The 13974-nt window shown below is 36.7% G+C and overlaps 3 protein-coding genes across 5 annotated transcripts in view; 2 read left to right on the top strand and 1 right to left on the bottom strand.

Moving 5' to 3' along the window:
• The window catches only part of LOC145888931 (uncharacterized), a 64696-nt gene extending 59995 nt beyond the window's left edge, over nt 1-4701 (top strand). The window contains exon 7 of the mRNA XM_082979801.1: nt 4613-4701. Coding sequence (XP_082835927.1) covers nt 4613-4701 — 89 coding nt within the window. The remainder of the gene's footprint in view (nt 1-4612) is intronic.
• The window catches only part of LOC145890445 (uncharacterized), a 74619-nt gene extending 61119 nt beyond the window's left edge, over nt 1-13500 (top strand). Inside the window, exons 1-10 of one of the 3 annotated variants that reach the window (XM_082981522.1) lie at nt 9997-10179; nt 10242-11024; nt 11369-11470; nt 11803-11852; nt 12165-12287; nt 12355-12498; nt 12658-12758; nt 12820-13011; nt 13081-13310; nt 13381-13500. In XM_082981522.1, coding sequence (XP_082837648.1) covers nt 10895-11024; nt 11369-11470; nt 11803-11852; nt 12165-12287; nt 12355-12498; nt 12658-12758; nt 12820-13011; nt 13081-13310; nt 13381-13481 — 1173 coding nt within the window. In that variant the 5' untranslated portion in view covers nt 9997-10179; nt 10242-10894 and the 3' untranslated portion in view covers nt 13482-13500. Of the gene's footprint in view, nt 1-9996; nt 10180-10241; nt 11025-11368; nt 11471-11802; nt 11853-12164; nt 12288-12354; nt 12499-12657; nt 12759-12819; nt 13012-13071; nt 13311-13380 lie in introns of those variants that run through there. The other 2 variants (XM_082981520.1, XM_082981521.1) reach the window with 2 other exon arrangements.
• LOC145890456 (caspase-7-like) lies at nt 6962-9365 on the bottom strand. Its single transcript, XM_082981534.1, has 7 exons — nt 9249-9365; nt 9046-9169; nt 8750-8940; nt 8287-8407; nt 7919-8019; nt 7716-7835; nt 6962-7072 (listed from the first exon to the last, which is right to left on the bottom strand). Exons 1-7 carry the CDS (start codon nt 9351-9353, stop codon nt 7025-7027), a joined length of 810 nt encoding a protein of 269 aa, XP_082837660.1. The 5' UTR covers nt 9354-9365; the 3' UTR covers nt 6962-7024.
• Nucleotides 13501-13974: the final 474 nt, after the last annotated feature.

Genomic DNA, 13974 nt, shown 5'->3' with positions numbered 1-13974 from the left:
CTATAAATTACTGAAATACTGGCTGTAATTTTCTTTTGTGAAATACACGAACATTTTATTTCTGGTAAACAACTACTGCAAAAGCATGGAAGCATTCATGAGCATAGAATGAGGTTCATAATCAAACATTTTGTTGCAGTAATTGTACAGCCAATGTATATACGTTTCAATTGTGGTTACGATTATATACAAAAATATTACAGCGCACAGCTTCTTGTAATAGTCTTTGCTATCATTTCCTAAAACCTCAAACACATTCTCTACATGCCACACACGACTTTACTCTAAAAATATCATTTACGCTTGACTGAGTCGACGGAAGCCTAAGGCCAACTGAATCAAGTACAGTCGCACACACTGGCACTCTCCAAACATTATCATGGGATGACGCAAAGCATCTCAAATTACGTGTCATCAGTTTTTGTTTCGAACACAATGGTCTCAACAGTGCGGCTTATTTATAGTGACACGGGGCATGATGGCCTTATTTGTTGATCGTAGCGTGTTTTTCCGGATGGTTGCACCTAGCTTGGTGCCGTACGGATTGAAAAGTCACCACAAAAGTGGAAGTTTTTGTCTGGCCGTTCGGCCGGCAAGATTGATCTCACCAAGCTGCATTGTCAGGCATTATGGGTCGAAACAATGGCAATGTTTTTGCATCTCACAGAATATGCTCACTGTGTCTGCACGATATTTATCGTTTCAACATTATACAACATCACCTCTTTGGTGTAAAATCCGGATTCATGCGTCTCACTTATGCCCACTTATAGACATCAGCATATATATTTCTAATAGGAACAACCATTTAAAATCAATTATAAACGAAAACTAAAAGGTTACGTACTACTGATGATCAATGTACGTTGTACAGCGACCTGTCTGTGAGCTAATCTAAGAGAAACGTACAAAAACTTGGTGTGATTGAGGAAAACCACTAAGAGAGATAAGAGAGAAGAAAGAATTGTGAGGTAGTAAAAACGGAAACTGCCGACAGCACCTGGTCTGTGGGCAATTGGGCAAAAACGCAGAAAACACTGACCATATGTTTGCCAGTAATAGATTACTGATGTTATATTTGCGTCGATTTAATGGAACCAGCCCTCGTAAATATCCAATAGATGACTGGAGGCTATCAGTGTGATGATATTTTTTTATGTTGCGTTGTGAATAGTTAAACAGCGCGACTCGTTCGGTCTGTTTTTCGACGCCGCACGAACAACAGATGCCATAGTTATGGCAGTTTAAAAGTCTGTCGAAGTTGCATGGGCCCATTTGATGTCTATATTTGGCTCGATGTAAAATAACCATTGATGCGTGTCCACAAAAAGCGCAATGTCTACTAGGTTGTAATTAACATGCTTGTTCAGGGAATCGTCGAGTCGAAGAGCAATTGGCCTGCAGTTCGTGAACAAGCGAGCAAAATGGGCAAACACTTTGTATACCGTCATGATATTCGAATGTAAGACATTTTCTCGGTAGGAGTAAGTTCGTAAACTTCATGTGGATGTAGAGCGGGTGATGCAACGGCCCAACCTGTTTTTCCAGACTTTGGTACATTTATCACTTGTCTAACCATGATCGTGGGATACCGCGGTTCCAAGGCTTCAGATGTTTCCAGACTACTCTTGTACTCGTCGTCGAATTCATTTATTCGTCTAAACCCTTTTGCCTCCACATGCAGAGTGTGCCTTTAAACATTGTTGGTGGTAGATGGAAGTATCCCGGTGTTTTAAAGGCAAATCCAGAACCAGCGGAAATGACGTTTTCAATCATTCTTTTCCATCAAATCACCGCAAGCGGTGGAATTTAATCCACTGTTCACACAACAACGTATAGAAGGTCTTAAAATCATCCTGAACAGTAATTGAGAGCTAACCAGAAAGAATGAAACGCACTGAAAAAGTCTCAAACACAAGTAAAAGTACATCTCTTAATTCATGTTTCGACGCAACTGCCAATCGCCGATACGATTATATCGCCCCTGGGGAAACTCGTGATGAAGAAATATTTCGAATTAAAGAATTGAAAATAACATTCTTAGCAAAACCACAAAAAATACTCGTTGAGAACAATAATAAAATGTTGCTTGGCTTCCATTGAAAAAAAATATTAGATAAAAACACACTTCCACGTAAACAATTTAACGTAGCGTTGCCAGATATATTGAACAAACACTCGTTAAAAACTTGTTTGGTCAAGCTATATTAAGTTATAATGGTGGTGAATATCGGTCTGTTACTAATCCTGTATAAACAGTGGACGCATATTCGCTGACCCTCCAAACTACTCTATGGTCTGAATTCGTACAGAAAAGATGAACTATTTTGTTAAATATATGTTCTTTATATCAGGGGACAACTTAATCAAAACTAGAGAGAAGTTACAAAAGTAATTTTAAAGCTTGTGAAAACCTTCAGAGGGAGTGGAACTTTCTGTCCTCGGGTAATAGAACAGTTGCTATGTCTGTGTGTCTTCATTTTCGTGCGAAACGTTGCCATTATATAACTGCTAACTATTGAGTACTGATAAATATTGCGCCATATGACTGTTCCCATGAATACAAACAGTTGTGCCTGTTTTCTACATAAAAAAGACTACGTCGCTATTGTTACAGAGAAAAGCATTGTCAAATCTGCAAGACAAACTGATCATTCAAAATATATATTTATTGTTTGCCTTCACCAGAGACACGCGCCTGTTCGTATAGTTATAAAAGACGCGAGTGGCACCAATATGTCACTCAAAATGTTACATAGCAAATCTGCCGCAATACCTTAAGCTGTTGGATTAATTAAACTCTGTGCTACTTGACTTTTGTATTGTTAAATTTAACCCATATATTGGTTCGATTCTTATTGGCCATATTATACGACGGGTGTACTTTGCGAGGAACTCGTCGCTTGATTTAGATAGTTGAGGTTTGATGTAGAGCTCATCAAATTGATGCAAGTTGTATTATTTACAATAACCGATCGGTTTAAAGAATAGTTGCCCTTGATAATTTTTGTAAAGGGTTGTAACTTTACTGACTGACATTTATACAGCATAAAAACAAATTTACTTTGTTACACGAACCAATTATCTATATTTTAATCGCTTCTTGCTGCTTTCGTATAAACTTTTTTTGACACTAAATGATCAAAGCATAAAATTTCCTTTGTCAAATTCGCCGCACAAACTTTTGTGTTTTAGAAACGTTACCTAAATTTATATTATTCTATAAATTCTGCAATCTGTAGAAGCTTCTGGTGCTTCTTATGAACAATCTCAGCGGCGAAAGCGAAAACTTACAACCTCATCGAAATTAGTAAAGCGCGTTAAAGGTTTGTAATTTAATGTCAAATTCATTCCATGATATGTGTTGGTGAATTCGAAAGTTACTGTGAAACGTCAAGTTTCTACTGCCCCTCTATAGCAATAAAAATATACAGTAAGACGTGATCCAATAAACCAATCGCGATCTCCTTCAATTCTGCTGAAATATTTTTATGCACCTTGAACGACAAGCTTTCCGGGAAAATAAACAGTTTTTCAGAAATATACACAATAGTACTTATTGTTTGGTCATGCAAGATTTTTTAAATACGATCGTAGAATAAATAAGTGCTTGTTCTTTTAGGCGATAATAAACAAATGGAACATACCAGCTCTGACCTGCGAACAAGTTCTGTAAGTTTTAGCATTACCGTGTGGAACTAAACAACATCACACTTTAGATCCATGCGGTATGCTGTCTGAAAATAGTCATGAAAATTGGTGATAAAAGCATTTATACCAGATTTACGACAAAATCAATTTTGCGTCAATTTATGGTGGGTGAGCGGCTTACCCTCCCGTGTATCCAAGCTAGTGGTGCGAGGTTTATCGATAAAAGTGACCCTGTAGGGTTGTTCTAGTGGTGGTTACCCATGTGACAATACCAACTTTAGAGAATTATTTGTAGTCTGTTTTTGTTTACAGAATTTGCAACACAAACGTTCGTTGAGTTTTTCGGGATTGTCAATTTCGGTTTTACTCAAACCGTCTGCGTATCTGCAGCGATAAAACAAGACATGCCTTTTGTCAAAAATATTTTTGTTATTCAGACGGTTGATCCAAAAGAGGGAACGCTGAGAGTTGGACATTGCGAAGTAAATATACCCAGAGGTTCTGTCCTGAAACTGTCCAGGACATAATGGCACATGTTTACATTTGTGATAATGACGAATCGGCAAAAAAGGTTGTGGATATGAACGTTGTGTTTGACACAGTGTTTAATATGAGGTCAGAAGCAAACTCCATATTTCGTTCATTCAATGTCGATAACAAACAAAAACCAAAAAAGTTTTTTAGGTCAAGCAACCAAGTCCTTCGATTCAAGATTACTGGAAGCGGAGTAAATGCTGATCCATGCGAGTACTTATTTTATGAAACTTGGCACCGGTCAAGGCATCTGACACAATTTTGTTTGACAAGGAGCAACTGGAAGGAAAGCAAAAAAAAACTTCAACTTTTCTTACAATCCGTCAAAGCACTTCTTTATTGAGAAGCGGAACCTTAGTGAGTCACATAGCGATCAAGGGTGAGCTCGATATGCTGCATTCTTATTTAACAGATCGTTTGTGTTTAGTGCCGTCTCCGCCCAATACCACGAATGTGTCTACCGAAAATGCGACTTTCTGTGCCCAGTTGGATCTCCACCAACATTCGGAAGAGTGACCATATAATAAAGTGGAATGTTAGTTTGCAAAATACCAACTTTCAATTATTATTGTGGAAAGAGTAATCAGCATACAGCGCTTGATAGTTAGCACAATTAGCGATTTGAAGCGGGAAATTCGAATCCATTTATTGAAAAAAATTAGAAGACGCTGGGGTTTGTGCGAAGTTTTATTGGCGAATGTATATGGCACGAATTCATGTAGATAATAGACTTACAAGCGCGGCGGTCGGGGTAAGGTTAATTATAGTTCAATTTTCCACATTCAGTCAAAGTTTGATTTATTCGATGGAAAGATAATATTAAACTGTTTGTTGAAAAAGATTGAGCTTTAAATACTACGTCACAACATGAAAACATGACGCAAATATATATTTATTATTTATGTTGTATTACACGACAAAACGCATAAGCGTCGCCTGACCCGAGTGAAATCCAGGCGACTGAAGCCTGACAAGGAGTCTGTTTTTTGAAGGACAAAGTTTGATTTTGTTCGATAATAGGTTTGAGTAAGAGTATTTGTTGCCATGGATTTCGCTCTCAAATGTTAACGTTTTGCAGCCGTAGATCGAGCCGCACAGGGCGTATTTGAAGGGTGTTGTTAATATTCGGAGAATTAGAAAATAGGCCTGTTTGTTTGAATTAACAAAGCGCTTAGTTTTGCTAAAGAAGCCACGGAGAAACGAATTGTCTACAAACTGTCCTCTGGAGAGTGCTTTATTTTTTGGTCAATAGCAGCGTCAAGCATTGGTGAGAATGTGATGATATAATTTTGACACAACAACTTGTTTGCGATTAGATGAAGAAAATGTGCAACAGGGGTTGAATTATTACGTCTAATGTCCACTTGACAAAAGTAGTTACGAAACAAAGACTCCAAGAAATATTGCAGGCAGTGATACAAAATTTTAACAAAAGAATGAGAATAGGAATTGGGTTCCATTGCTCCCAAATAGGGTAAACTAAGGGCAGATTGTCCCGCCAGGTGAGATAAAACATTTTGTGGATCCATTGAAGAAATACCGCCACCTTGAACGTAAATTTCCGCCATATTGTTTTCGTTGTTTCAACCTCACTCGAAAGCATTTAAAATTTTTATAAAATTTTAGGTAACTGCATAACTGCATCGAAACATTTTATGCCACGTCTGCAAACTACTTTTTGAACCGTTTAATCACCCACAAGTGTAAGAATTGACGATTGCGAGCTGCATTCGTCTTTGATATTTGCACTTACTTTCATTACACATATTTCATACAGTTCATCACATTACTACAAGAGGGGACAACCTTTCCATCCTTTGTAACAAGGTTTCGAAAATCCTTACGATTTTGGCGATTCAATCCACCTCCTTCGTCATTCGGTGCTAACAACACGTTTTTTTTATAAATTGCAACATTTTTGTGTATGAATTTGTTAATAAAAAGTGCTGTAGCACAAGGGTGAAACGCTTCTGGCATAAATGTAACGGACGAAAATAGTAACATATTCCAATCAATTGATAACATTGTAATTAGCCGTGTGATGTTATGCCCGACGCAATTTTGCAAACTAACCGATGCAATGATCAAACTAAAAACATCTTTTTTTTCGGATTATTTTTCTTAAATGGGGAACGCTACACACAAGCAAAACACCTGAAAGTTCTTTTTTAGTTGCCGTGTTCCGCGGATAAAAAAGTTTGGGAAACATTACGCGTCACTTATTTTGCTTGAACCTTACTGAATACTGATAAAAAATAGAAAAATGTTTTAAAAAATAGGAAAATGTTTCGTCTGTTTGTGGTGTAATGATGGGTCGCTAAAATATGGGCCTATGGCGCCACCCAGTGCACATAGTTTAGATCGCCAAATGAACACTTCGTTTTTAAGTGATATATTCGCAACAAAAAGCTCTCGGGCGTTTTATGAGATAACGCAGCAAGTTAACGTTGTTCAAAACTTCCTGGGAAGTTTATGTTCATATATTCGAAACTTGACATTTTTCGCAAAACGATGTTTTTCTTTTTACATTACGTGCCTTATGTATTATTCTGAACTACAAGGCAACCGTTGCCTCTAGCTCGAAATGCAAACAAAAATTTGTTTTGAACAGTTTACATGCAGCTCTCGTAAAAATTTTATTTTTTGCAGGAGTTCACGCAGGGCAGAAAAAAAATGTCTACCACATACAGAAACTCATGTTTGATTTATACAGGATCATGTCTTTGTAAATAAATATTTGCACAAATACACACTACATATTATGTGTACATTTAGTATATATGATATATACATAATCACGATATAAACTATATGTCAGAGACCAAATACTTAGAAAAATTCATCCTTCCTGGAAAGGAGTTGCTCCTCCAACACTCAGGTGAGCATTCTGTAAAAGTTTGTGTTTAAAAAAGTTTCAATTGTTTCTTGGCAAATTCAACTTACAAGACAAAAATCTCTGGTTGTACGAACGAGTTAATTGCAAAACACTAATATATTATAATAATAATAATAAAAATTTATTTTTTTCCCGTCGTGATAGCAGTGTAATGCGCTGTAAACATGTGCAGTGAACTGACGAGAACCGAACAGCTTTGAACCGTAGGCGGTTATCGAGAAGCTGCCGGGAGAAGGTTGAGGTATTTACATATTAAAACAAAATACAACACATAAGCATACGCATGAAAAAGAAGAAAGCGCAAGGCAAAAACTTGCGTACACTAGAAAACATGAAAACTGAAGGCGAAAACATTTGCGACCCAATCGTGGTGAAAGAAATATTAAGGCATGTGCCATGTGAGCAAGTGCCCCTAGCAAAATGTAATTAGTTAGTTGATGAGGTGATAGGCAATATATTTACAACAATAATATTTTATAGGCCATTTGTGTTTGGGACACAATGAGTATACAAGGCTACCGAAAAAGTATAAAATAGTATACAGCGCAATAGCACATTTTTTTACGTTTGTATTTTTAAGACCAGTAATAGGTCTTAGGTCGACATGGGCCTATTGAAGATCAATATTATATACCTGTATTTGATCATGCTTAGGTTTCGAGCCAATGAAAACCGGTTTTGTGAGGTGTGTTGTGACAAGTGGGACTTCCGCAACTCCCAGGTTGGACATTGTAAAGTTGACCCTCTGCATGATCTGCAAAAGTATGTTGTAAAGGACACATTATGAGGAAATAAAGCTGAACGCAGTTGGAAGGAAATTTCAATCTTATTTCTTACTTGCATGATATCGTTTTTGTCGCCATATTCCTCCAAGTTTTCACACAATGCGCTCACAAACATCGATCCACAAGAATCAACGCCGTATTTCAGATTGTAACCTACATTAAACGGTATTTTGTAGCCATTTAGGCGGTAGAACATATCGTATTCGAAGAAGCTGTTACACATTATTATCATATCTCTTTACCGCCTCTAACGGTTACGTGGGATTTCTATGATAGTTCTTTGGTGTGATCAAGCGAGAGAATATATGCAGGGCAGTAACGAGAAGGACTAGTTGTGCTTAAAGGGCTTACTTTTCTATCTCATACACTAGTTTAACTAGTTTAAAGCTGATCCTACACGAGCCCTAAGAAACTACTTACTTGAGCGGGAGTGAACAACCAAAACATTTGTAAGTATTGGTGAAACTTCTGGATATTTTGTCATGCTGCTTGTGTCATCAAACAAACCACTTCCATTGTCTTCCTCTGAACTATTCGGTTCCTACGACGATCGCAAAACGTATTGTAGAAACGTATTAAGTAAAAGAAATACTGCGCTCTTAAAACCGATTTGAATTTTTTAAATTACTTTAAAAAGGTGACTTGTTAGTTATATGGTAGTAACACAAGCAACGTAGAATTCACAAATAAGTTCTATAACAATGCTATAAGTGCGGAAGCACATTTTCTTGGCCAATGGTTATTGTGATATCGTTGTGTTTGCATCTTTACTATGAGGACAAAGAATATTCACATTGTCCCTACGTATTTTTGCCAATTATGTGTTTCTAATTGCGCTACAGTGTTAGTGTGTGGCCTCTGTTATAAAAAACAAGCGTTTAACCTGGACAAAAAACAGTTTTGTTGCATCTTTCAGTTTAGGGCATTGTTCGGAAGTAAATTTCGTCAGCAGATTTCCGAGTATCGTTGTTCGATTAGCGTCTCCATCGTCGCCGTCTTCACCGTATTCGTATTTCAATGTAAGCAACGCGCAGCAAAAAATGCTGGTATTATCGTGGTTGATATTGGAGAGGTCTGAACATTTAAACAAACAAATTGTGCATGCAATATATAAAACATAACTTTTTATAAAAACAAAAATTCTTGTATGCAGAGATTTTACAATCACGTGACACTTACATGAATCAACGACTTGAGACATATCTGCAGCAGATGTGAAGTTGTACGCATGGCAAGAAAAGTTCAGGTTTTCAGCGGTCATCTTTAAATTGTCTCGGTCATGTTGGTAGCGTTTGGCGTAGTCCTGTGTACGTAAAATTCCTTAGTTGAATTCACAGACGAAAAATTGAAACGGTAACATATTCTAAAATATAGTCCGATACCTGACTAGTTAAAAGCAAAAATTGCTTGTTTTCGGTGTTAGATCTCAAAGCGTTTTCGGGCACTCCTTGATGCATGGGCTTCGGCTTTCCATTTAAACTAAACATAAAATATTTAGATGATTGATGATTGATGATTCTGTGAGTCACATCGCGACTGTCAATGATAAAGTACTTCGATGACGCAATCAAGTTTTTTTGCTGGAGAAATTGCCTGCAAATTGTTTCCACAAACATAACAATCTGCCACAACACCTTGAGCTGCTGGATAAATTAAACTCTTGTGCTACGTGACTTTTGTATTTTTAAATAAAACCCATTTGTTGGTTCAGTGGCATTGTTCGTACACGCCCGAGAAGCAAGACTTTGATATGCACCAGACCGTATCCACCCAGCCAAAACAGTTCCCAGTCACAAACGATTCTTTGTCGCCATATTATCAGACGGGTGTAGCTTTGCGAGGAACTCGTCGCTTGATTTGGTTTGTTAAGGTTTGGTGTAGCTCTCGTCAAATTGAAGCAAGTTGTATGTTTGTGGCTGATAATAAAAAGTATTTAAATAGATTTTGTTCATTTTTGGTGTTTATTTGTGGGAGTAATAGTGTAGTGAGACATGGCAAGTGGTAGGTTGTGATACAAATTGCAAAATGGAAAAAAACTGCGAAAAGCCGAAGGTTCATTGATATACGTTTGTCATATAACACTTTAAACATTAAATTAAATTTGCGTTTCTTGTTGACATAAACAGTGCAAATACTTGATCAGGGATTTCAAAACGTTCAGTAATCTGTATGTAAACATGGGTGGTGACGCAAGCAAGTATGAACGACAGAGAGAAGAATGGGAAGAAAAGATAGCACGATTGGAAGAAAGAAGGTTGAAAATTGAAGAGGAAACTGTGAGGATCAATCGTGAAGTAGAAACACTTCAGACTGGTAAATAAAAAATATATAAAAAATAGAAATATTTAAGTTTTCCAATGTTTTTGTTTTGACAGTTTATCACAAAACCCAAAGTTTATCACAAAATCCAAGTGATGGTAACGAGCCACAAAGCCACAATGAAGATGTAAAAAAGATGGCGTTAAACTTGTTTGAGAAAACCGCTCAAACTCTCCAGACTCGGTCATAGTTATGGTCATGAAGTTTGCTGTAAATCACGCTGTCCATTTGTAGTTATTGAACTTTTGTGTACAATACCACAATCCACAGGAGTGATGTAATGTCACATTTAATCAACTAAAATACTTGTTAAGGATAAATTACGGAGTGCAGGAAATTTAAAAACAGGGATTTAAACAAAAATCTTATGCACTGCTTTCTCAGCCAACTTTAAATTGATGTTTTTTATTTGAAATTTTAGGTGATTGAAGAATATGATTGAACAATTTGCTTAAGACATTTTAATTGTGTTTATGCCTTTCACTTAGAACATTTACTCCAAACTGCTTTGTTTTCGCTTCAACTTTTGTGGAAACTCTTGGTTCAATTTTTGCTTCTTCTTCGCTTTATTTGCTTTTGTCCCTTCTGTGTTTTACTGTTTTGAAATCACACATACCCTTTTTTATGCAGACCATTTCATGTAGTTTCGGGAATACTAATATATTTTCTTTCTTTTTAAACTATTGGAGAGTGATTTAGTTTTAGCAAGATGGAAAATCTTGTTTCGAAGTTTACAACACCCGAGCAGCCAAATTTGCTTGAAGAAGCTGAAATGGACTTTAGCAAGGCTGTAACGGAATGGAAAAAAGCTCAACAATACGCAAATGAAGTGGCAAAGGGTTTGTTAGCAGACAATAACACAATTTGTTTCTGAGCTATGTAAATTTAGCTTTTAAAGAAAATCATCAAATACTAACAAAAAACAGCAATAGCACCAGCAAACCTTGCAATAACCGATCGGGATAAAGAAGAATTGCACTGGTTGTATTTACTGCCTGCTATAAAGTATAAACACAAATTTACTTTGTTATGCGAAACAATTATCTATATTTTAATCGCTTCTTGCTGCTTTCGTATCAACTTTTCTTGTCACTAAATGAACGAAGCATAAAAGTTCCTTTGTCAAATTTACCGGACAAACCTTTGTCTTTTAGCAACGTTACCTAAATTTATCTTATTCTAGAAATTCTGCAATCTCTAGAAGCTTCTGGTGCTTCTAAAAAACGATCTCAGCGGCGAAAGCGAAAACTTACAACGTCATCGAAATTAATAAAGCGCGTCAAAGGTTTGTAATTTAATGTCAAATTCTTTCCATGATATGTGTTGGTAAATTTGAAAGTTACTGTGAAACTTTAAGTCTCTACTCCCTATTTGGCAATAAAAACATACAGTATGGCGTAACCTAAAATACAATGTAGTTAGATTATGATAAGACGTGATCCGATAAACAATCATGATAAAATCTCCCGCAATTCTGCTGAATATTTTTTTATGCACCTTGAACAACAAACCCAAGCATTGTGGGAAAATAAACAGTATATACAATAGTACTTATTGTTTGGCCGTAGAAGTTTTTTTAAATAAGATCGTACAATAAATAAGTGCTTGTTCTTTTAGGCGATAATAAACAAACGGAACATACCAGCTATGATCTGCGAACGAGTTCTGTAAGTTTTAGCATTACCGCATGGAACTAAACAACATCACACTTGAGATCCATGCGTTATGCTGTCTGAAAATAGTCTTGAAAATTGGTGATAAAAGCATTTATACCAGATTTACGGCAAAATCAATTTTGCCCATGCGACAATACCAGCTTTAGAGAATTATTTGTAGTCTGTTTTTGTTTACAGAATTTGCAACACAAACGTTCGATGAGTTTTTCGGGATTGAAAATTTCTGTTTTACTTAAATCGTCTGTTTATCTGCAGCGATAAAGCAGGACATGCCTTTTGTCAAAAATACTTTTTGTTATTCAGACGGTTGGTCCGAAAGGCGGAACGCTGAGAGTTGGACATTGTGAAGTAAATATACCCAGAGGTTCTTGTTCGGAAGATGTGAAAATTGAAATTACCTCTTACGTCAGTGAAACGGGCAGCATGGTAATGCATTTTATTAATAACTTGTTTTATCAATAAATTTAGAACGTGTTTTGCTCATTTTTAAAAGTCTCGTGGGCCCAGTGAAGATGATGTGTGCCGACTTACACCCATCTTAAATTGCGAGCCAGCAGGAATTACTTTTGCATCTCCAGTTGAAATAACCCTTCCCACATGTTTTCGATACATGGATGATGCTCCGTTCGAAGTTACGGTATATGTGTTCCGACCTGAAATATTGAAAAACCAGTTTTAGTACACAGGCTAGTCTGCGACTATATTTTACTACTGACATCAGGACGTATCTGTTCACCCTCAAAGAAGCACAGTATGATTCTTTAATTCCTTATTTTGAGTTTAGTTTTACTTTTAGGTTCGCCAAAAACCTCTAAATGGAGAATGGCAGTTTGTAAAAACATTAACAATGGATAAAAATACTAAATCTTTCACCTTTACAACAACTCATTTCAGCGGGTAAGGATTTTACAATTGCTTATCTTCGCCTGTCTCAGCCTTTATTTCTTTATTGTTAAAGGTTCGACGTTGTGACAAAATTTAAAAAGTATTTTGGCTTGACTAAGGAAAAGGTAATCAGAGTTGCTGTTCCTACTTACGAAGAGGAAACTGTCCACGACATAATTGTACATGTTTACATTTGTGATAATGACGAATTGGCGAAAAAGGTTGTGGATATGAACGTTGTGTTTGACACAGTGTTTAATATGAGGTCAGAAGCAAACTCCATATTTCGTTTATTCAATGTCGATAACGAACAAAACCAAAACAGTTTTTTTAGGTCAAGCAACCAAGTCCTTCGATTCAAGATTACTGGAAGCGGAGTAAATGCTGATCCATGCGAGTACTTGTTTTATGAAACTTGGCACCGGTCAAGGGATTTGACACAGTTTTGTTTGACAAGCAGCAACTGGAAGGAAAGCAAAAAAAAACTTCAACTTTTTTTACAATCCGTCAACGTTTGCCAGTCCAACATTGACAAGCACTTCTTTATTGAGAAGCGGAACCTTAGTGAGTCACATAGCGATCAAGGGTGAGCTCGATATGTTGCATTCTAATTTAACAGATCGTTTGTGTTTAGTGCCGTGTTTAGTGCCGTCCCATCCCAATATTACGAATGTGACAGCCGAACATGCGATTGTCAGTACCCAGTTGGATCTCCACCAATATTCGGAAGAGTGACCATATAATAAAGTGGAATATTAGTTTGCAAAATACAAACTTTTAATTATAATTGTGGAAAGAGTAATCAGCAGGCAGCGATCGATAGCGAGCACAATTAGCGACGTGAAAAAAAATCAGAAGACGCTGGGGTTTGTACGAAGTTTAATCGGCGAATGTATATGGCACGAATTCATGTAGATAACAGACTTACAAGTGCGGCGGTTGGGGTAAGGTTAATTATAGTTCAATTTTCCACATTCAGTCAAAGTTTGATTTATTCGATGGAAGGATAATATTAAATTGTTTGTTGAAAAAAGGCTAGATGCGACCGTGTTTGTGCGAAATTTAAGGGATTTAAGTTTAATCTTATCTTGAAATAAGCTATGGTTAATATGTGAATTAGACAAGGAGTCTGTTTTTTGAAGGACAAAGTTTGATTTTGTTCGATAGTAGGTCTGCGTAAGAGTATTTGTTGCTAGGGATTTCGTTTTCAAATGTTACTTAACATTTT

The sequence above is a fragment of the Ascidia mentula genome, chromosome 2 (assembly GCF_947561715.1).
Source record: "Ascidia mentula chromosome 2, kaAscMent1.1, whole genome shotgun sequence".
In the NCBI taxonomy this organism is placed as follows: domain Eukaryota; kingdom Metazoa; phylum Chordata; class Ascidiacea; order Phlebobranchia; family Ascidiidae; genus Ascidia; species Ascidia mentula.
The sequence above is the reverse complement of the archived record's forward strand: the minus strand, read 5'-3'. Positions and strand labels throughout refer to the sequence as shown.